General features: G+C 45.8%; 1 protein-coding gene across 20 annotated transcripts in view; it reads left to right on the top strand.

Annotated features, from left to right (window-relative positions):
• The window catches only part of MYBPC1 (myosin binding protein C1), a 339,911-nt gene that overhangs the window by 194,887 nt on the left and 120,205 nt on the right, over window positions 1-24,819 (top strand). For all 20 annotated transcript variants that reach the window (XM_086919135.1, XM_086919143.1, XM_086919137.1 and 17 more), the window contains 4 exons: window positions 10,661-10,785; window positions 14,294-14,399; window positions 20,330-20,496; window positions 21,550-21,712. In XM_086919135.1, the coding sequence (XP_086775261.1) occupies window positions 10,661-10,785; window positions 14,294-14,399; window positions 20,330-20,496; window positions 21,550-21,712 (561 nt within the window). The remainder of the gene's footprint in view (window positions 1-10,660; window positions 10,786-14,293; window positions 14,400-20,329; window positions 20,497-21,549; window positions 21,713-24,819) is intronic.

Genomic DNA, 24,819 nt, shown 5'->3' on the forward strand with positions numbered 1-24,819 from the left:
CAGTCCTATACAGACACGTATACATGCACTCACTCATCTTATGTACTCATACACCTATACATCCTGTTGCACAATGACACTCATCCATAGAGTTACTCACACACATTCACACATGTAAACAAAGTATCAAACATCCATTAAATTGCGTATACAATTATACACCCACCACCACACTTACTGGTACAGAAACTTACACGAACTTACTCTCTTAAGCAATCACTTATATAAACACAGACTAATTTATACAGGAACTCTTCCAGTCTCTCACTCTCACATATACTCACTTATATACACCAAATCTCACATATACTAGTTTAAAACATATGTAGTTACTCATAAAGATACTATTGAGACAGTAATTGGCTCACTAACACACCCATACATCACTCATCCACCCATACAGTCCTGCACACATACTGTCTCAACATACACAAACAGTGATGCACTCATTCATGCATCTATATATATGTAATACCCCCCGCTTAACCATACGGACACTCAGACACACATATTGATACTCGAAAAACCAACTAATAACCTATATAGACACTCATGTACCTACATCACCAAACCATGCAGCCACTTATACACAAAGTGAGAGACTGATACAGATATTTACATATTTAAACATTACTCACTAACCCATGTATTCACTAAGATACACTTAATCAGTCCGTTATACAATCCATTTTACAAAAAGAAATCATCAAGTTAGATACTTATATACCCACTTATTCTTCCATCCACCTTGAAATATACATATATAAAAAATATTTAATTTTCATAAAGACACACATTCACTGGATGATGTCATCAGTGATGTCATTTGAGATGTCATCAGTGACGTCATAAGTGATGTCACTGATCACGTCATGAGTGATGTAATATGTGACGTCATCAGCAGTGCATTCCAGACGCGCGAGTTATAGTTAGCTGAACTAACTATAACGGGGGAATTTCAATGGTTTTGTACGAGTGAAATGTCCAGCTAACTATAACACCCCTGAAACCTATGTTTTTTTCAGTGAATACATATATACATGTATATATATATGCCACAGACGCCTATCAGGGCGGGACCAATATTGAAAATAAAATGAGTTCTTCATACCTGCCTCTCCTTCATTTAGCCAGCCAGTGACCAAGAGCGTGAAGCTCGAACCGCGTATGGCGCAATTGGTGGGCTGCTACCTGCTACGAAGCTACGCTACCTGTGGTGTTGTGTGCAGTTATCCTCCGTGTGTGGCATTCTCACGAGGGGCGACTCTTTGGTGTTCATGTTTAGCGGCTGGTCCAGCCGCGAGAAAGCCCCACTGCCTGACAGAGCAGGTCTGAGGTGCTCGGAGACGAGAGCACTTCGGAAACGGAGGTTGCCTGCACTACGGGGAAGGAATTGTGTAGCTTTGCAAAAGGACTGCAAGCCCCCCACCGAACAGGATTGAACATTTTAAATGAAGGTGGCGGAACCCACTAGGAAAGTGAACTGCACGAGTCTATGTGGCATATTCAAACCTGCATCTCCCAGAATGCTACAGACGCCTATTAGGGCGGGACCAATATTGAAAATAAAATGAGTTCTTCATACCTGCCTCTCCTTCATTTAGCCAGCCAGTGACCAAGAGCGTGAAGCTCGAAACGCGTATGGCGCAATTGGTGGGCTGCTACCTGCTACGAAGCTACGCTACCTGTGGTGTTGTGTGCAGTTATCCTCCGTGTGTGGCGTTCTCACGAGGGGCGACTCTTTGGTGTTCATGTTTAGCGGCTGGTCCGGCCGCGAGAAAGCCCCACTGCCTGACAGAGCAGGTCTGAGGTGCTCGGAGACGAGAGCACTTCGGAAACGGAGGTTGCCTGCGCTACGGGGAAGGAATTGTGTAGCTTTGCAAAAGGACTGCAAGCCCCCCACCGAACAGGATTGAACATTTTGAATGAAGGTGGTGGAACCCACTAGGGAAGTGAACTGCACGAGTCTATGTGGCATATTCAAAACTGCAACTCCCAGAATGCCACAGACGCCTATCAGGGCGGGACCAATATTGAAAATAAAATGAGTTCTTCATACCTGCCTCTCCTTCATTTAGCCAGCCAGTGACCAAGAGCGTGAAGCTCGAAACGCGTATGGCGCAATTGGTGGGCTGCTACCTGCTACGAAGCTACGCTACCTGTGGTGTTGTGTGCAGTTATCCTCCGTGTGTGGCGTTCTCCCGAGGGGCGACTCTTTGGTGTTCATGTTTATTGGCTGGTCCAGCCGCGAGAAAGCCCCACTGCCTGACAGAGCAGGTCTGAGGTGCTCGGAGACGAGAGCACTTCGGAAAACGGAGGTTGCCCGCACTACGGGGAAGGAATTGTGTCGCTTTGCAAAAGGACTGCAAGCCCCCCACCGAACAGGATTGAACATTTTAAATGAAGGTGGCGGAACCCACTAGGGAAGTGAACTGCACGAGTCTATGTGGCATATTCAAAACTGCAACTCCCAGAATGCCACAGACGCCTATTTGGGCGGGACTAATATTGAAAATAATATGAGTTCTTCATACCTGCCTCTCCGTCATTTAGCCAGCCAGTGACCAAGAGCGTGAAGCTCGAAACGCGTATGGCACAATTGGTGGGCTGCTACCTGCTACGAAGCTATGCTACCTGTGGTGTTGTGTGCAGTTATCCTCCGTGTGTGGCGTTCTCACGAGGGGCGACTCTTTGGTGTTCATGTTTAGCGGCTGGTCCGGCCGCGAGAAAGTCCCACTGCCTGACAGAGCAGGTCTGAGGTGCTCGGAGACGAGAGCACTTCGGAAACGGAGGTTGCCTGCACTAAGGGGAAGGAATTGTGTAGCTTTGCAAAAGGATTGCAAGCCCCCCACCGAACAGGATTGAACATTTTAAATGAAGGTGGCGGAACCCACTAGGGAAGTGAACTGCACGAGTCTATGTGGCATATTCAAAACTGCAACTCCCAGAATGCCACAGACGCCTATCAGGGCGGGACCAATATTGAAAATAAAATGAGTTCTTCATACCTGCCTCTCCTTCATTTAGCCAGCCAGTGGCCAAGAGCGTGAAGCTCGAAATGCGTATGGCACAATTGGTGGGCTGCTACCTGCTACGAAGCTACGCTACCTGTGGTGTTGTGTGCAGTTATCCTCCGTGTGTGGCGTTCTCACGAGGGGCGACTCTTTGGTGTTCATGTTTAGCGGCTGGTCAGGCCGCGAGAAAGCCCCACTGCCTGACAGAGCAGGTCTGAGGTGCTCGGAGACGAGAGCACTTCGGAAACGGAGGTTGCCTGCACTACGGGGAAGGAATTGTGTAGCTTTGCAAAAGGACTGCAAGCCCCCCACCGAACAGGATTGAACATTTTGAATGAAGGTGGTGGAACCCACTAGGGAAGTGAACTGCACGAGTCTATGTGGCATATTCAAAACTGCAACTCCCAGAATGCCACAGACGCCTATCAGGGCGGGACCAATATTGAAAATAAAATGAGTTCTTCATACCTGCCTCTCCTTCATTTAGCCAGCCAGTGACCAAGAGCGTGAAGCTCGAAACGCGTATGGCGCAATTGGTGGGCTGCTACCTGCTACGAAGCTACGCTACCTGTGGTGTTGTGTGCAGTTATCCTCCGTGTGTGGCGTTCTCCCGAGGGGCGACTCTTTGGTGTTCATGTTTATCGGCTGGTCCAGCCGCGAGAAAGCCCCACTGCCTGACAGAGCAGGTCTGAGGTGCTCGGAGACGAGAGCACTTCGGAAACGGAGGTTGCCCGCACTACGGGGAAGGAATTGTGTCGCTTTGCAAAAGGACTGCAAGCCCCCCACCGAACAGGATTGAACATTTTAAATGAAGGTGGCGGAACCCACTAGGGAAGTGAACTGCACGAGTCTATGTGGCATATTCAAAACTGCAACTCCCAGAATGCCACAGACGCCTATTTGGGCGGGACTAATATTGAAAATAATATGAGTTCTTCATACCTGCCTCTCCGTCATTTAGCCAGCCAGTGACCAAGAGCGTGAAGCTCGAAACGCGTATGGCACAATTGGTGGGCTGCTACCTGCTATGAAGCTATGCTACCTGTGGTGTTGTGTGCAGTTATCCTCCGTGTGTGGCGTTCTCACGAGGGGCGACTCTTTGGTGTTCATGTTTAGCGGCTGGTCCGGCCGCGAGAAAGTCCCACTGCCTGACAGAGCAGGTCTGAGGTGCTCGGAGACGAGAGCACTTCGGAAACGGAGGTTGCCTGCACTAAGGGGAAGGAATTGTGTAGCTTTGCAAAAGGATTGCAAGCCCCCCACCGAACAGGATTGAACATTTTAAATGAAGGTGGCGGAACCCACTAGGGAAGTGAACTGCACGAGTCTATGTGGCATATTCAAAACTGCAACTCCCAGAATGCCACAGACGCCTATCAGGGCGGGACCAATATTGAAAATAAAATGAGTTCTTCATACCTGCCTCTCCTTCATTTAGCCAGCCAGTGGCCAAGAGCGTGAAGCTCGAAATGCGTATGGCACAATTGGTGGGCTGATACCTGCTACGAAGCTACGCTACCTGTGGTGTTGTGTGCAGTTATCCTCCGTGTGTGGCGTTCTCACGAGGGGCGACTCTTTGGTGTTCATGTTTAGCGGCTGGTCAGGCCGCGAGAAAGCCCCACTGCCTGACAGAGCAGGTCTGAGGTGCTCGGAGACGAGAGCACTTCGGAAACGGAGGTTGCCTGCACTACGGGGAAGGAATTGTGTAGCTTTGCAAAAGGACTGCAAGCCCCCCACCGAACAGGATTGAACATTTTAAATGAAGGTGGCGGAACCCACTAGGGAAGTGAACTGCACGAGTCTGTGTGGCATATTCAAAACTGCAACTCCCAGAATGCCACAGACGCCTATCAGGGCGGGACCAATATGGAAAATAAAATGAGTTCTTCATACCTGCCTCTCCTTTATTTAGCCAGCCAGTGACCAAGAGCGTGAAGCTCGAAACGCGTATGGAGCAATTGGTGGGCTGCTACCTGCTACGAAGCTACGCTACCTGTGGTGTTGTGTGCAGTTATCCCCTGTGTGTGGCGTTCTCACGAGGGGCGACTCTCTGGTGTTCATATATATATATATATATATATATATATATATATATATATATATATATATATATATATATATTTCACACACCTCCTCGATAGAAGAAATGAGTACGAACTCACAAAGTTTTTTCTTTTCCCAAAGTTTAATTCGCAGTTGTTTCCAGCATATCTGCAAGTAAATCCGACGCTGTTCGCTACAAACGTGTAGCTTGCTCACGGTTAATATATATATTCATGATCCACAATTTACAAGTGAAGGATTTCACGAACACTCCTGGATTGTCAAATGCAGATTTAATCACAAAGTATGCCCCACCAGTGCGTTTCACCCATTGCCATGATCAAGGCCACGGCTGGAACGCACTGGTAAGGACATATTTTGTAATGAAATCTGCATTTGACAATCCAGATATGTCCGTCATACACTTGACTTGTGAATTAAGGATCCCGCTATTTGCGCATCCGGAGCCCGACGTGACCCACCACTCTGGCTTTTTTTTTTTTTTATTTATTTTTTTTAGAAGCCTTTAATGACATTTCAACCAAAGACAAGTATGAGCCTACAACCCCCGGGGCCGGCCATAAGCAGTTAGAGTAACAGAAAGCTATTTTTAATCACATGCAGCACCTCGGGGAGCAGATTCTCCATGCTAGTATACTCTTGGCCACTGAATAGCACAATTAGGGAAACAGGATATAAAAGGTTTTCATTTTATAATATAGGATGGAAGGATCAGGTGCCAAACAATTTCCCAGCAGCGAAAAATGGCAGGCAGAATAGTAAACGTGACAACAATAAACAGTAATCGATCAAGTCAATGGCGCTGAAGCAGGAGGTTCAGGATGTGAAGGAATATCACGGTCAATTCGCGCCTGCAGTCCCCTGCCCTAAGACCCAGAAAACACCACGAAAATTGAGGCACAGATGAAAAAGCAGTGATTGACACCAAAGGAAACCCACTGCACTGACCCAAGAAAAGAAAAAGACAAAGAAAGATAAAAGAAGAGAAAGAAAAAAAAAAAAAGAGGCCATAGAAACAAATTAAAAACGAAAAATCCCCTCCCCCAACCCCCCACCCTGCACCCCTGCAGATGACTACGCCCCCCCCCAGCAGTGTGCCTGTCGCCCGAGAACCAAACCCGAATTATAGAAGAAACAGAGAAAAAGGAGAAAGAAAGGAAACCCCGCCTAACGGGGAAATGGAGGAGGGCAGTAGTCTAAGCGCTCCCGGTCTCTACCCCCCGCCCTAACCAAGGGGGCCCCCCTAGGCCAATACGAATAAAGTTGGCCACAATACAAAAAATACCCCGGGGGGGAACCACCAACCCTCCGCCGCGGAATCCGTCTGTTAATGAGGCAGTCCCGTTACCAATAGATCCATCGTAAACAATTCAAACCGCAATCTAACAAAGTTGCCGAGTCCTTCGGATAAGAAAAACCCCATCCACGGAAAGACAAAGTTCACGCAGAAGCAGCCGGAGCTTGAGTTGACAGATGGGAGATGATTAGCAGATCCCAACGCACACTGCTTGCACCAACGATGTCCCTCCCCGTCTCCGAAGCCAAGCATCGATCCATCCGCCATGTTGGGAGACCGACTGGGGAGGGGGTGCGACTCGTTCCGGTACAGATCAAAATGTGAGCCAACAGTGTCCAGGATGGGGGAAGCAGTGAAATGCTCCGATAACTGTAGGACCGATGTTTCCGAGAACGTAGAAGAGTCACCAATCTCAGCACACGCGATGAGTATCATTTCTTCGGGGGCAGGCACAGCTTCCAGCACCGGGTCCAAACGCGCCTGTAGGGCTTCCACCAGGGAGCAAGTCGGCTGCCGGGTCTCAGAGAGCAAGTCAGGGCCTGCTCCCGGTCCTATGATCCCATCCGCTGCCGTCGGCCAATGTTTGGCCTGGGCCCTCACCATTGCGTGAAGCGCCGCAAGTTCCGCCATTACCATCCGCAAGGAAGGGCCACATTGAGTCTGTTCCGCCAGGTTCCATACGGCCGCAGGCATAACGATCCCCACGGAGAGGCACCCTCTCCGGGGCAGGATACGCCGAAGCAGAAACAAGCCGTGAGGGACGGGCCAGCAGCGCGCAACAACGCGAGGCGGGACCTCTACCCCGGGGCACCAGCGGTGCTATTGCCGGGCCTCCGGGCCGGGCCCCCCGCGATGCAGCACCGCGCGCCACCCGTTGCCTCACCTCAAGTACAGCTCCAGGCAGCAGATGGTTGCAAAATAGTCCAGAGAAATTTTCAAAAGTTAAAGGGACCGGACCCAACCACCCTCAGCAGTCCGTTGTTGTTCACTTTGGACCCGGGAAGACCAGCAATCGAGGCACCGGCTTCCAGTCTGGGTTAGGCCTCAAAACATTTTCGATGTTACTTCACCCCAGAACATCAGAAAAATTCTGTGAGCACACCATCGGGGTGCCGACTAGTTCACCCACACGAATCCGGGGCAGGATATCAGGATATTCGACAGGATTGGCGAGCGAAGGACGGGGGTCAGCGGAGCCGGGAGACTATGCGGCCATCTTGGTTGGTGTCGTAGCTCCTCCCCCACTCTGGCTTTTACATATATATATATAAAACCAAAAAGCCGGAGTGGCGGGCCATGTGGGGCTCCAGATGCCCAAGACGGTGGGTCCTGTCACTATAGAGAGATGTCTGTGGGGTCATGGGCCGTACATCTCTACACTTGCTGGGCGGATATCCCTATGGATGGCGGAGGTTATCCTTCCATGTGGAGTGAACTCCATCCACCAGACTCTAAATTGGCCCCTAAAAAATTTCCGCAGCATGAATACTCTTGAGGGTAGCAATGTAAAACTATCTGACGTTTAGGGATCTTTCTGAATAAGCAACTGGTAAATCATAGTGGCAGTGGCGGTTTCCCCATTGGGGCGTTTGGGCGCCGCCCCCCCTGTTTTCTCGCCGTGCGAGAAGAAGGCAGAAACAAATGGTAGTTATTTATTTATAACTACCATTTGTTTCTGCCTGCCCTTCTCGCACGGCGAGAAAACACTACAGTCAGCAGAACAGAACTTCCTTCCTGGTTACAAACTCGACTCGAGTCTCAGGGAAGGGGGGAGTGGCTTGGGGGAGTGGCTTGCCCAATGTTGTTAATACGGACTGTTTGGACAGCCTGAGAGGCAGTCCAAACAGACAGTATTAGCAACAGAGGGCAAGCCGCTCCCCCAAGCCTCCTCCCACTTTCTGTTCTGCAGGATGCAGACTAAGTGGAATGACGTTTTTAGGGCAGCCGGCCGAACCAATCAGCGCCGGCTGCCATGGAGGGGAGGGAGGCTGCCTGCAGCCTTCCGTGACGAGAGCGGAGGCATTCGAATTTCAGGATGGCGGGAGCAGTCTCGGGACTCAAGACTCTTCAGAGCGGGAACTCGGGAAGCCATTGCCAAGGTAAGTTTTTTATATTTATTTATAGAGTTTTATTCTCTGTGGGCGCTGAATGAGCTTGGAACATGCTTAATCCTGTTCTCAGTGTCCGGTCATGGAGCCACGATTGCCTCTTTAGAACTACTTCACTTTCCTTCAGGGATTGAAAAACAGGCTGTTTGCCGAAGAATGCCGAAGTAAACACTTCTCATGAACTGGCTTGCTTAATGATGTCCCCAGGATGCAGAGCATTGTGCTGGGCTGCGGGGTCTCCGGGATGTAGAATATTGTGCAGGGCTGTGGCTCCGTGGTGTTCCCAGCATGGAGAGCATTATGCTAGGCTGGGACGATGTGGTGTCCCCAGGATGCAGAACATTCTGCTGGGTGTGGAGCTGGGGTGTCCCCAGGATGGAGAGAATTGTGCTGGGCTGTGACGTTATTTCCCAGGATGGAGAGAATTTTACCGGGCTGTGATGCTGTGGTGTTACCAGGTCAGACAGAGAGCATTGCGCCACCGGGCTGTGGTGGTGTTGTGTCCCAGGATGGAGAGATTTGTACTGGGCTGTGGCGCTGTGGTGTTACCAGGATAGAGAGCGTTGTGCTGGGCTGTGTGGTGCCCCCAGGGTAGAGAGTGTTCTGCAGTGCTGGGCTGTGGCGCTGTAGTGTCCCAGGACGGAGAACTTGTGTGTTAAGTAAGAAACGTTTAGTGCAGTGGTATGTACATTGTTCCATAAACCATCCATATGTTTTGGCTACAAAACCACAAAATGTCCCGCAAACCCACCTTATGGCAGTCAGACTCACTCACTAGGCTCACTCGCCACCAAGCACTCACCTCAAACTTTTACGCCCCACTACTTTCAAATGTCACCAGCCGCCACTGCATAGTGGACTGGGGTTGCAGTCTCAGAGTAATGTACTCCTATGATTTATTGCAGTGGTAGATACTACAATTTTGGAAAGCATACAAATAATGCTCTTTTTTCTTGGGGTTTTCGGTTTAGTTGGCAGAGGCTTTTACGAATGGAGTGGTATAGTTTTTCAACAAGGAAATTCAATAGGATATATGGATGAGGAATCCACCAGATCTAGGTAATACTCCTCTACTCCACCTTCCAACATCCCGGTTGCCCCTGGCCCCTCATTGTCACTCCTTTCCTACCCACGGTGGGCTAAGAGAAAAGGGGTTGAAGTTGTAGGTGTCCTGTACTGCCAAACCTGGTTAGAGAGGGACTATTCATTCTGACTACCCCGTTTCTCCTTATCGTTCTTAACTTCCCTTCCCCACTGGTGTTGCAGTGTGGAGATGTAATAAAGGGGTGTATGTCAGATTACTAGTGTCAGATACACCATCTGACCTAAATATTGCATTTTAAATATCATTATAAAGATATCATGGAAATGGGTGTAAATTTTTTATGATTAGCTCTAATGGGAAAATGTTTATGTAAACTATATTTAGGACATGATATTTATGTCAGACAATATTTTGACAAAGATTTCTGGTACGATGCCAAAGAGAGTTCCTAAAGTAAGGCCGGCCCCCTGCTCAACAGCACTCTTCAACTGTGTCTTGCTGGTGATGACATGTCAGTAGACTTGTGCACAGACAGCCCGAACACCAGTCGAAGGCACCTAAATCTATCCAAGCACACCTTGTATAGAGACCTTCCGTTGAGCTATAGGAACATCACAACAGCACTCCATGACACTCTCACCAGTGACACAGCAACTGTGAGTTAGAATGGAGGGTTGTCTTCCACGTGCACAGGCTGGCTGGAGCCCTGCATGCCACGCTATCATGGTCTACTGCCTTCTGTTATTTCCTGAGTGCCTACCATGACCTGTGCTGCAGGCCCAATGGAACTCGAGGAAGGAGTTGGCAGTAGGAAGACTGACATAGGGAATGGGGGAGAGGCAACTCAATGCACCAACGTGTCCCTAAATGGTCAAAGAGCACAGACATGTGAATTTCACATAGGCACACTCTTCCACTTAAATGTAGAGTCAGAATATTTGTGTATCTGACTAAAATGATTTAATATGCGGTTAAAAGATAAATGCACAAACATAGCCTAGATGGCGCAGTCAGTTTTACTACATATGACTTAAGAATCATGTTAAAATTACTAAAATAAACAATCTCACTGCGTGGAAAACCAAACTCTACAGTATTGTACTAACTCTAAAATCTTCTCTTTTGATGTGAACAGGTATATCTTTGAACACAAAGGAAACGAAAGAATCTTATTCATCAATAACTGCTCTCTGGCAGATGATGCCGCATACCAGGTGAAGGCGGGTGATGAACAGTGCTCCACAGAGCTTTTTGTGAGAGGTATGCTACCATCCTTGCTGTCACAGCAGAACAATTTAAATCTTGCACCCTGTCTCCTAAGAAACACCTGTTATTGATGCATGTCATGGTGATGAGGATGTCAGCCCACATTCTCCTTAGGACTCTAGCACACCTATTGAAGAATCTGCAACACCACAGCAAGCCCTTCATCGGCCTCTAGCGTTTTCATCCAGTGATGATGGGTCTTGCCAGACCTAGCACTGGGTACTGAATCAGATGTGGCACCACAATAATGCTGCTGAGCAATGTGAGCCATATCTTTGGTATACTCAGGAGTTATAACCTTTTATCTAAAAAAAAATATTTGCCATTTCATTGATGAGGTAGTATATAGATCTGAAGATTCAGGAAAAGATTCTGGAAGTATGTCATTTATTTATGTATTTATTTTGGCTCTCTAGATAGCCATGACTTTCCACATTATGGTCATGTCAAGGTGCTTGAGTACATGGTTCTTATATGATGGTCTTTGTGTTAGTAAGACAACCTGGTTAATATACATTTCATCGTTAGAAGGGCTTCTCACAGTGTGCTCAAAGGTTAGAGTTGCGACATAGATATTTAAAGGGGGCCATGAGGTGCTAAGGTTTCTTTCACAGGAGGGAGGCAGCTAAGGTCCAGTTCCCCCTTCTTTGATGAAAGCACTGCTCGCCTTCGTTATAGCAGTGCGCTTTATTGCAGTCCTGGTTTCAGCTAGGACATAGGGGTAGCTTCCCTAATACTCCTCTTAATAATACGTGGGAATTAATTTGAGACGGGTTGTGACTGAAGTGTATAAGTATCAAGGTGTGGAAGGGATAGTTTACTCAGCTTCATCAATGAAGGAGTCGAGGTGTTTTCCTGCCGAGGTAATGGCTGGGGTCAGGTCCTCTGCCAATCCCTCTTAGTTAAATGCCTATCTGTACATGTGTTTTCCAGGACATTTTTGATGAGTATGTGGGTAAGTTCCGTTCTCATACTTTGATTTATTGCATTTAATATCATTGGTGCCAGCTCTTTGAGGAGGCTTTGTAATGGAACATTCCCTGTTTGGAAAGCCCCATTTGGAAAGCTTTGGGACAGTTTCTACTGGTAGTCAGGGCCTATGCTCTAAAAGGCCGATGCTCCTATCGGTCATACACGGTGCTGAAGACTTTGAATTTGTTTACTGTTCGATGTGAAGTCAGTGAAGACTATTGGAGTGCACCTTTTCAAGGTCAGACCCAACGAGATGCTGTAATTTGCGCATTTTTTTTAGGATGGGGTTGATAGATTACATTTTAGTAGTCTAAAAAAGGACCTTAGCCGCGCATGTGGCATTGGCCCGGGGATCATATACTACTGTGCACTAAACATATTTGTGAGCAGATTCTTCCTTTCATCTGAGTCAGTTTGGGGTGAATGCATAATCAATTGTATACAATTTATGACATACATGAAAATTATAATGATCTTCAGACATTTATGTATGGCTCTGGCTAAGTTGTACTTTCCCTCCTTATGGCAGTGGCTCTTAGACTACGTGGATCTTTCTGGTGTGTCACTATACTGCATATGTCCATGAAGTCACTTCTCTTGAGATTAGCAGGACGGTTTAAGAAAAGGTGGGAGGTGCATGCAGTGTAACACATTTCCAAAAAAGATTGGAAAAAAGCAAACTCTCCTCACAGACTGTATAACCATAATTGAGATGATACTTTTCTGAGTATTACACTAGAGCTAACACCTTAGAAGCTTCATAAATTTGACCCAAAGCGATCGCCTGATTGGCCTACATGTGGGACCTCCATGGATGGTTACGCTTCTATGCAATGGTTCTAGCAACAGTGGGACTGAATTGTTAGCCAGAGGAAAGGGCTGGGGAAATAGGATTTGAAAGAGTAAGATACGAGGAGGCAACTTTGTCCTTTGCTTTCCACTCTATTATGATCCTATGATAGTGACCTAATTAGACAGCTTTTTGATTTGAGGTTCATTGCAGCAGTCTAAAGAAATGACACCAAAATTGTTTTTCATTTTTGTGTCAATAGTGGGTATTTCTAGGGTGTTGTGTCTCACAAATGGTACGGATTTTGCTTCAGGAATCAAGATATGTTCGATGTTGGAACCTTTCATACACAGGAGGTGTTCCTTGACTTAAAAATAATCCGTCTGGATGGGCACTTGCCTGACCAATTCCTTCTCTGAGTGTTGCCTGAGTACATCTAGAATTGAAGCTGGTTTTGTTCTGCTTGGGTTATTGACAAACCCACGCCCATTAGTTGGCTGTGTTCTGGGAGGCACATTACATGGATTATATGGATGTTCTCAAATTTTTCATTAGCTCTTCCAGACCTTTGCTCAGGATTTTTTCAGCTAGTGTGGACTAAGCTGCTCAGATGAAGTAATGCTACTCAGATGTTTTCCTCTTGAGACCCTAGTTCCAGCACCAATTCCTTCAACTCCGTAAATGAAGACAACTAAAACAAACCTAATCACAACTACCTGTATCACCGACAAAAGGGGTGGAAATAGTGGGTGAAATATCAGTGCCTAGCCAAAATAAATGAAACGCTGGTGATTAAAGGCAATATCCACAGGGAGGCACCAATGGATAGGGAACACTGAGATAAGTGCACTATCAGATAAAGACTGACACATAAACACAAAGAAATGTAATGATTCGAAGAATAATCAGCCCAAAATAGCATGTGAGGGCACATTTTTGTGTTCGTTAAAGACCCAAAACTAAAGAGTCTTCAATCATGACCAGCCCTTACAGAAAAGTCTAACACGGTGCTTACCTCAAGCGATAACTATTTCATATTTGACAACAACACATGTGAATAATCACCCAAATGGGAGTGCCCTTAATATCTCACCCAAAAGGAAGTACATTTCATAAACCACCCAACAGGAAATACTTTTTTATTTCCTGCCCAAAGGTTCATACCTTTTATAAATCACCCAAATGAGAACCATTTTAACATACCACCCTAAAAACAATGCCCTTTATATTCCACCCAGAAGCGAATACCTATTAAGAACCGCGCAAATGGGAATGCTTTTAATCTCCCACTCAGTTTCATAGATTTTTTAACCCACCCAAATGAGAATCTCTTTACTATTTCACCCAAAAGGGGAATATCTTGTATAACTAAAACAACTGTGCATGGTTTTATGCCTCAGAAATCGAAATTGAAATACCTTGTCGAGCGTGCTGCAAATTTAGAATTTGTTCACAGCGTGCTAAATTCTAGATAGCACATTTGCCATTTTAAATAGATTTTCTAGGCTAGCGCTTTGTTGTTTTCATTGTTTGCTGAGGTGTGCAGGTCAGTGCCTAAAACTAAAAGCAGAAAATCAATGTCTTGACTTCCTTGTGGCTTATACCCTCCTGTGACAAAAGCAAAGACCTTTACAAATGGAAACCATCGTTCACATTTGAACTCTAGTGTGACTGACTAGATTGAGCATTCAGGTAAAGTGTCTGTACTGTAGCTTTCAATTGATGCATCTTTGATTGTAGAGCCCCCAGTCCTGGTGACGAAAGAACTGGAGAACGTCAGCGCCTACTGTGGCGACAGGGTGGAGATGGAGTGTGAAGTGTCAGAAGAAGAAGCCAATGTGAAGTGGTAAGCAATTACTAATAGAGCTGTGCCACTGCTGGATAATATCCTTAATCCAAAGATGATCCCACTTGTGCCAGTCGTTTCACTGGACAGCGCACACAAACCTTGGTTCATGGATATAAATGCCGCCATTGATGAATACAGGTAATTCTGTATATATAATGGACACAAAAACACACAGCATTGATACACACATTCACATAGATCACATATGTGTGCACACATACACATATATACCACTACACCTGTGAACATCCATACATACAGAGGCAACACACATACAGACACCAACTCACTGAAATGCAAATCTATTCTTCTGAAAAGTGTCACCTTTAATAATAGACTCTGTGAACCCACAGCATACTCTTTTATTTCTCTCTACACTTTTCCTACCGTGATGAAGTTGTGATGTATGCGTTCTGCAAGTTCTTTTCTCTGGGTCTCAGATATTCAGGGGCCTATTTATGAAAATGTCACACCGTGCAGCGCAGCAAGTAACCTTGCTGTGCTGTGCTGAACTGCCTACAGGGAAATGGCATGAATGTGCCATATTCCTGCCTTTTCTTCTGCGCTACCACCCTTTTGGCAGCCTAGTGCCAAGAAGTGCTTCATTTGAGCCAGTGCTTTCTGGTGCTTGGCACGGGCACTTAATTGTCAACACCGTCATTTGTGAAAGTCTGCCACAAGGTTGCGCTGTGTGGCTCATTTAGAGATGACCACAACAATAGTTAATTATTTATTTAAAATACATTAAAAATTACTATTACCTGCCTCCCAAGCCATTCTTATAGCTTTGGGGGCGTGAAATAGACCAAATGGTCACACTCGTAGGAGTGTAATGGTTAGTAGTTGTGTTGTTACTATCATTGTTAGCATGGCAGGAGCAATGTGTGGTGCAAGCTACAGTAGCTTCCTGACAACAGCCCTGGCACTTCTTTTATTACAAATTAAGCACTGGCGCCAATGCAGGCACCCTTGTACAAGAATGCAGCACACATAGAAGAGTAAGTTAGAAGCAGAAATAAAGATATTTCTCCTTGTTACGCCTCTCCTGGGAAGGCCTATCTTTTTGGCGCATTCCCAGGTTTACCAGTTATGGTAAATCTAGGGCTACGTCAAAAATCATAGGAGTTGCATGAGAACACTCACACAACGCCCATGGAATGCCTTCCCTGGGCAGAGTAAGCAGGGGCGGTTCCTTTATTAGAGTGTTGAGGCCCGACCTCAATTATTCCCTTTTTTTTTTTTACATATTTACATTTATTGTACATTTAGAATCTCTGAACCTGGTTCTGCTCGAGGGTCAGGCAGAATCAGGCACTTTAGAAAGACACACGCACTAGTGCACCTGTGCCTGCCCTCGCAGGTTTTACAGGGCTCATCTGGTATCAGCCCTTGGCCTCTCTGACTTGCAACATTGTAAGGCCACTGCTCTCAATGGCGCAGCACAGCTTCGCTGATTGGAAACAGTCTTGGCGCTTTAAGTTTAAGCCCTGAGTTTTCCAAGCCTGTTTCTCAATCAGCGAGCATGCACAGGACCCTGCATCCCACTAATTTCCTAACTCGTCACAAGCTAGGATGGGCTCAGCAAGACTCCATGGTCCCATCCCACCCCTGGAGGAGGCACACTCTTCCCTCGTGGATGTGTCATTTCTGCACAAACCATCTCTCCTGAAAGAAAATGTCTGCAGTCAACATAACTGATGAAAGCAAGCCACTACACAAGACACTGGTAGCTCGAAAATTGGGATCTATTCGGAAATATGCTTGCTTAATAAAAAATTATGCATGGAAAAAAATATATATATATATTTGTGGAGAACCCAAGGCTGGCAGGCTGCCTGTCCAGGTGAGATCTGTGGCACACATTCCTCATGTGAGGGTGGGGGCTGCTTGGAGCAAGGCAATGTGAAGAGAAGTGCAGAGTGCTGGAGAATGGGAAAGTGTTACAGCTGTGAAGGGTTGAAGTACAAAGAGAGAAGGATGTGTTTACGAAGAAGGGGTCTCGTATTGTACAGGGTGAGAGAGAGAGGTCTGTATATGAAAGGAAAAGAGTGTATATGATGGAGGGGGTGAACAGACCTAGAGAAGAGGGCACATGTTAAGATGATGTGTATAGTGAGCAACATACAAGGGACGGCCAGTAGGCCATTACAGTCAATGCCATCTTTGGAGACATGAGCATTTAGATGGTTTTAATGAAAATGTATAAGTGTTAATCAGTGTAGCCCTGGTACCCAATATGAGTTGTTTAACTCCTTGCGAGCATGCATGAACTCTCCTTCTGAGTCTCTAGGGCTCTCCTGTTCCAGTGATCTCCAGTTGCCCTTTCAGGCGTTCCCATGGGTGTTCCCATGCCCTGTGAGGCGCCCCTCTTATGTTCTCAGAGGTGGTCTCCTAGCCTATGAGCTATTCCCCGGATGTCCCAAGCACCTGTGAATTGTTCCCAGGGTGTACCAGATGCATGCTAGGTCTTCCCTGGTGAGTTGTTAAACAGGTGTCTTGTTTGGCTTTTCCAGGATGTCTCAGGTGCCCTGTAAGATGTTCTCTAGGTGCCATGTAAGAAATTCTCTTGGTGCCTTGTGAGGTTTTTCCTGGGTGTCCCTAAAGTGTTCCCAGCATGCCCCAGATGCTCTATGAGGTGTCATCCAGGTGTCCTGTGTGCTCCCTCTATTCCCCAAATGTCTGAGGTTCTCCAGGTGCTCTGTGAGGTCTTCCCCAGGTGTCCTGTGAGCGGTTCATGAGGTGCCCCATCAGCTATTCCACTAGTTTCCTGTGAGGTGTTCCCTGGGGGTCTGCTGAGGTGATCACCAGGTGCTCACCGGGTGCCCAGGAGCCCTGATTGATGTGCCCAGTAGGTGCCTAGGCTGAGGGGTGTTCGCCATGGTGTCCTGTGAGGTTCTCCCTGGGTGTCCTGTGAGGTGCTCCCTGATGTGCTCACCAGGTGTTGTAGGTGCCCTGGGAGTAGTTTACCAGATGTCCTGTTCCCTAGGTGTCCCAGATGTATTGTTATATGTGTCCCAGGCGTCCTGGGATGTGTTCCCAGGGTGCCTTGTGAAGTGTTCCCTTTGTGTCCAAGATGCATGCGAGTTTATTCATCAGCCTACTGCTTCCAGGCTGAGAGAGTGTGCTTCTGAACGAGATCCTTCCCTTAGACCAGATACACATACCAGGTAGAACGCCACAGCAGTATCAAAACACCTCTCCCAGAATCAAGACACGACTAGTTGCAGTGCATGTGGAAATGTTCAGTGAGAGGCCTAGTGTTATATTTAGCGTGTTGTCCATCGGTTAGTGGAAGTTCTAATTGGACCAAACAGTTTAGTCATGGGTGTTACATGATTCCTCAGAAGTATGTTTATATGTTTGCCCAAATGAAAAATGTCTTAAAACGGAAGTTCTTCGTCAAAATGTAAAGTCACCAAAACCTGCTCAATAGAAATAGTCTTGTTGTTCAAACTATTATATGCATTTTCGAAAATGTAATTCTGCGTGTAATGTGTGTGAGAGGTTTTTTATTATGCTATTAGTGTTAGGGCAGGCCAGTCAAGTAGTCTAAACTTCTGCTTTAATCTGAGTACTAGGGGTGTCCCAAAGTCACCAAGTTGTCTTGGAAACACTGCTTGGTGTCCCAGGCCCAGTCATCAGTTGGATGTCTTGCTTCAGGGCATTAGACACAGCCCTCAGCGTGTCTCAGACACAAAGACAGATTCTACGGGTGCCTCCTTCTTCGTCATCAGGATGCCTCAGGCACAATTGTCATAGTGTCTTTGAAACAGTTCTTGATATCTCCTTCGGATGTCTCCGTGTAGAAAAAGACCTGCAGGCATCTCCTGACTTAGTCTGAGTCCTCAGGGCATCTCAGTCACAAATGCCACGACGCTCAGGTACAGTCTTTATGGTTGCCCCATTATGAGTCTTGCGGTATCTCAAGCCCAGGCACCAGCGTGCTTTGGAAGCAGTCCTGGGTGGCTCAGGTACATTTGTTTTCAGGATGTCTCACTCCTAAGCACAGTCCTCTGAAAGTCATATTTTGAGGCTCAGGACGAGTCCACTGGGTGTCTCACTTGCACTAGTTCTGGGTGGGTCTCTATATGAGACATTGAGGTGTCACAGTCATAATTACCAGGCTAACTCAGAAACTTAGAAAAAATATGATGGATTTAGGCCCAGATCTCTGTAATATGGGTAAATGTTTGACAATGATCAGCATTCTGTCCATCATCTTTTTGTTTTGTGTTGCTATAGTTTCCTCAACTGGGAAAGGTATGCCCAAACATGGGCCCCGTGCTCACTGTGCCATGGGATTCAAGCTAGCCTGATTGATGAGGGGTTATACACCATAACTTGTCCCAGGATGCTTGTTTCCGGTCCAGTGTAGACCTGGCCGGCCTGGCAGTTCAGGTTGTACTGTTCCCGTGGGGAGCAGGGCCCTGACTGATTTGCATTTAGTTGGGTCCAAACTTGAATGGCTTGGTGAGCAAAAAAACGATGGATTTAGGCCCAGATCTCTGTACTGGGGGGTGAATGTTTGACTTTGTTCAGCATTCTGTCCATCTTTTTGTGTTGCTATAGTCGCACCAAGTTGTATGGGTATGCCCAGACCAGGGGCGGCTCCTCCGTATTGGCAGAGGAGTGTCACCCCACTGATCATAGTAACAGAAAAATAAAATGATGATGAAACAATATCATTTTATTTTTCTGTGACTGACTCTGACATACCTGCAGGGGTTGGGCAGGGCCATGCCATGATAGGTAGGTATTGGGCACTCTGAAGTGTACATGTATGTTTGGCTGCCCATCCTAAGCCAGCCAAATATACATGTGCACTTCTATTTCTCCAACCCAGATGTGTTGACAGCCTGGTTGGAGAAAACACGAAGTCTACACAGCAGTCTACTGAGTGGCAGAGCAGGCCGCTCAGGCCAATCCTGTTGCTGCTTTCACAGCAGGAGAGCAGCGCTAGGATTGGATGAGCAGCCTCCGCCTTCCCAGAGACTGCTGGGAGAGCTCTGAGGCGGCCATCAGCATCAGAGGCTGCTGTAAACGGTACGATAAAAACAATTATTTTCTCTTCCTTGTCCCCCGGTCCTCCACATTCCTGTTGTGGCAACCACCACTGGCAATAGGACATTTTGAAATAAGTTTCACTGCAATAGAGAGATGGAAGGTTATATAAATATTTTGATCAGAAAATACAATATATGATGTTCATCTAAAATGCAAGCCCTTCTCCAGTCATGAGTCTTTATAAATTGAAGATCCAACACAAATATCAGAATATATAACCCTGGTGACTTCTGTAGTCATGAAGGGCACTTAGTTAAAAAAACAATTGGTATACATGTGGAAAAGACTGACTGATAAAAATTGACTTCACAAAAATGGACTTTGTGTGAAGTTGATGTTTTATCATTGAACAAATATTATCATGCCATACATCCCAAACAATTACACATACCACAACCTCGCACCCAAAAGGATGCATTGAAAGCCTCTGATATCCTGGGCATAGCCCCACTCTTCTCACTGGTTTCAAATGATATTTCTCTGAAGATCATTTCTGTCTCATCCGTTCTCCTGCCTGCATCCTACACTTCTACATTCACAATCTCCATTCCTTGGGCAGTTCACCCCCTTAAAGCTACTTAGGACTTGCACCAGAATATCTCATGACCGCTGTCGCAACACACAGTTTGGCCCCACAATTTGGATCGCATTGATTTAGCATTACTAAATTGCACCAGGCACAAGAACGTGGAAGCAGAAGAAAAGGGGCCCGTTTATTTATTTATTTTTACAGTGGAAACTTTTGGAGTAGGGTGTACAGTGTTTATTTGTAGTTAAATTGTATGAGCAGATGGCAGGATAGGGGAAATGTGTTCACTTTGTCTAATGGAAAAATTAATGACCAATTCATTATTCTATTACAGGTTTAAGAATGGGGTGGAGCTTACGAACGAGCCAAGGTCACGATATCGACTGAAAGTCGACGGCAAAAGACATATCCTGATCATCGACGAGGCAAACAGAGGAGACTCAGCAACATACTCTGTAATGACCACAGGAGGACAATCAGCCGCCCAGCTCCAAGTTGACCGTAAGTACATATAAGGCTCCTTAGCTACAGGATGCTAAGGACGCAATCTGCATTGTGTTACACGGGAAGAGGTGGAAGAGTTTTGTGCATTCTGCCATTTATCACTGGATGTTATATTTTGATTGACATGCAAAAGAGAAAAACACAAATTTGCCACGGATAACAGCTGATAGAACATAGTTGCCTTTCCCCAAAATATTGTGAATTATGTAAAATGGATACTCCTAAAAATCCAGCACAGTTAGGAGAAAATGACTTTCGATACAATGTTAAACAGTGGTTATTTAATGTTTAGCTATTTTGATTGTTCCTATTGCTTGGGATGAGTGTTGTGGGAGGGTTGGGTTAGAGATCATCATGTTGGACTTCTCATATTTTTAGAACAAATTTCTGACTTTGATGGGTTTCACAAAGACTTGCGGGAGTACTTGCCGGAGTACTCAGGAACATCTTCACCATTGACAGTTTTCCAAGAGTACTCAGATGTGTAGAATTTGCACGTGCGTAATTTCCACATTGTGGAAAACTCCACATCTGTAAAGTGGATGCAGATTGCACTTTTTCTTTTATTTATTTCTCAGTGTGGATAATATTTTCTCGACTGGCGGAATTCCTTCCTAAAGCTCCATTTAATATAGAGGTCTTCCATCGATCCCTTCTGTGAAAGCATTGACTTCTGCTTTCGCTGGCATAATTTTGTGTGTGTTTACAGAATGGAAAACACCTACAAAATCTATATGAATATACCCAGAATTTGTGGATATTCACCTACCTTCTGTAGGTAGGCACACTCGTACATGCCACAATCTGCTCTTAATTTGAAATCGTATGCAGCTTTCCTTAGTTGCAAATGTACTTTGAGAAGGTAAAACTGCATTTAATTTTACTCTATGAATCAGGGTTTGTAATGTAACCTCACAAGTGTCTGTTTAGTAACATCTATGTTTAACTCTGGTGCACAAAAGTGGTCTGAGATCCTTCTTCACTGTCTTGCACCAAGGAGCCATCTTGTCTCCAGTCACCGTACTCAGTTTATTTTCCTATTTCTGCCAGTGAGACCACTGAAGATACTAACGCCGCTCACAGACATAACCGTGCTGCTGGGTAAAGAGATCAACTTAAAGTGTGAAATTTCAGAAAATGTATCCGGACGTTGGTACAGAAATGGACAGCTTATTCTGGGCAGTGACCGCATCAAATTGTATCACAAAGGAAGGTAGGTGGTATGGACTGGATGTTACACTCAGTTTCAAAGTGGCAACTTAATGACGAGTATAATCTTCAGAAGGATGAAATGGGGCGAAGTCAGAAATGTATTGCCATAGGTTTATATCAATGTTTGCAGTAACATTCCGCTTTTTTTCTAATTCTCAAAGAATTTAAAAGTACTTCTGGGAGGCTGTGGCTGTCATAGAAGACAAATAAGAAGACATATTTATTGTGCTATCATTTTAAATCATTAAAATAAAACCAATAGTTCATTCGTGTACGTCAGCAACACAGCAGAATTTACAGAGCCCATGAAAATCAGAGCCCTAAACTGGGGATAAGAGTCATTACAATTTTTACAGAAGTGTAATTAAAATCGGTCAAAATGCTTATCAAGAATACATTAGTCTACAGTGCAAGCGTTAAAGTGCAGAAATGCAACAAAAGTGCAATCATTACCCCTCGATGGATTGTGAGCATGCGTCCAAAACCCCCATAATACGACTTGACGAGACCCCAGTTAAAGTACAATTGCTAAAATATTATTCAAGAGCTAGTCCTTAAACTAAAACAAGAGTCTTCCAGAGGTAGCACCTCAAGGGATTTCGATGGGGACAGAAAATGTTTTTGAGAGTTATCAAAAAGGGCACAGATTACTGTTTATCACAGCGAGGCTTTCATTGATGCTGTTGTTGGACGGGAGGAAAATTGTTGAGCTCCTCAGGAAAGCTGAACAGTCTATTGTGACGTGCTGTCTGTTTCCCCTGTTGGCAATGCTTGAACTGCTCTCATGAACTTCAGGAATCGAGACGCCAGCTGTGAGGGCTTGTTTTGATCACTACACAGCAGGTTCTAATGTTTAAAGCACTCCAAATTGGGCGCAGCCAGAATATCTGAGATGGAGCAACTTTTCGCCTAAATAGAGGATATGAGTTAGTAATTCTTCCTGCTTTGCGCAGAATCTGCAGCATCTGTCCTGCTCTTCACGGATTTGTGATATTCTGGTGCTGGGCCCTAAGCCCACATGCCTACGAGAATCATGGGCGCAGACACAGTTGGTTACTGGGTAGCAATGGCCACGAGCACGTGCGCTCTGCCTCTTTTTATTGTCAGGGTCACCTGACTGGTGACGCCTGTGGTGGGTGGATGTAAAGTGTATATTACATCACAGTCGGAACACTAGAATGTGCCCAGGTAGACACCACAGGATTCTGCAGCCATACCAGTATGATTTTATTGGGATTACGCCCAGTCGTAGTCTCAGTAGCTCCTGTTTTAGTGCTAGATTAAAAATTTGGGAGAGGTAAATCCACAGCACCCCTGGATCATATAAAGCAAACTACCAGCAAGCACTGGGCCAGGTTCTTGATTGTTCGAATGTCCTGATCCCTGGAAATGACTTTTGCTAGTTTAGTTATTAGTCTGGAGGCAGTTGATATTGGAAAGTGGCTGGACCCAATCTCTTGCGCCTCTAATGAATCCAGTGCGGAGCGAAAATACTTACGCCAATTAACCCGGGATTCTTTCGAGTTTCCCAGATTATCCTTTTTAGCGTGTTTTCTTTAGCTTGTTTAGCTTTCATGCAATAGGTCAGAAATGTGGCTTTAAGTGCCCAGTGCTGTGAGATCAAGCAACACTACTGTCTTATTTGAGCATGTTTCGTGTAATTTGAGAGGTAAAAATCTCTTCAATAGCACATTGATTGGGCCCCATTGTGCCAGCTTGCCATTCTTTCTCTGAAGGGGATTGCTTCATGTGTTTTTGTTGGAAGTAATTTACTGCCTATCACCCTTTGTGGTGGCCATAGATCTGGGTTCACCAGTGACTCCCGTAATTTCTTGAAGGCCCATTCCAGCGAGTTTGCTGCTGCCTGTTGTGAGTGGCTATGTGCTGAAGTACGGCCCCTGCGGTCCAGCCACACTCCCAGATATTGATACGCTTCCATGACTTCCACAGGACTTCCCTCAATAGACCAGCCCCATCTTTTTTCATTTTTTATGAGAATTTCATGACTTTTGTTTTTTCAGTGTTTATCTTCAAGTTATTGTTTTGGCAGTAGGCTGCTGGTGCACTAAAGAGGCACTGTAACCCAATGGGTGTCTGGTCGAGCGGCACAGTATCGTCTGCATATTGTAGCAGTTGTATTTTGGAGCCTGCCTTTTTTGGTGGAAATGATCTTGTCATCTTTAAGGGAGTTGGCAGGTCAGCAAGATACACATTGAATATGTGTGCTGCAATATGCAACCTTGTTTAAATCCTTTATCTATCATGATTTTAGCAGTGATGGCCCATCCTGCGCTGACTTTTATTTTGGCCCATGTATCTGTATAAAGAGAAATTATGGTTTTTAAAAGAGTGAGGAGGGAATTCCCCAGGCATTCAGTTTTGACCAGGGCCTCATTCTGGAGACCCTATCAAATGCAGTTTTAACGTCTATGAAACCAGCGTACAGGGCCGGGCCCTTCACTGCCATAGTTGCTTCGCTAGAGTGGGACAGATAGATGAGATTGTCCTCGATGTGGCCTCCTCCTTTGAAAGCCATTGGGACTAGTTTAATGCCATATGCCCAGGCTTGGAGTTCCGAGTTTAAAACTCTGGTGAAGCGCAGTTAACCTGTGATTCTCTGGAAGTTATTGGGAACCCTTTTTTGTTCATTGGTACCAATAGTCAGCCTTTCCATGAGTTGGGATGGTTGTCCCTATCAGATATTGCTGGGATAAGGGTGCCATAACCGAGGCCCGTCTGGCGGGGGCCCAGTTATATACTGCTGCTGGGATTTCACTGGGGCTTTGTGTGCCACTTGGGTGCATTGCTTTAATTGCTGTGGTAACTTAAGCCAGATTTATTGTGATCAGGTCGCCGGTCGGAGTGATGGCTGGTCCTGGGGGAAGGTAGGTAATCGTACCACAAGCCTTGTGTTCCTTTTGGAATTCCTTTTTGTCCTTCCCCTGTTCCCTGTATAGGCTTATGACATATGATTCCCAGTCATTGGGTGCAATGTTGCCACCTATCATGTGAGTCATTAGATTTAGGTTTTTATTGATCCACCGCCAGAGTTTCTGGTCTTTTGATTTTATGATCATAAATGATTCGGCCCATGATCTGGCTCCCTCT

This window comes from Lissotriton vulgaris, chromosome 1_1 (genome assembly GCF_964263255.1).
Source record: "Lissotriton vulgaris chromosome 1_1, aLisVul1.2, whole genome shotgun sequence".
Lineage (NCBI taxonomy): Eukaryota > Metazoa > Chordata > Amphibia > Caudata > Salamandridae > Lissotriton > Lissotriton vulgaris.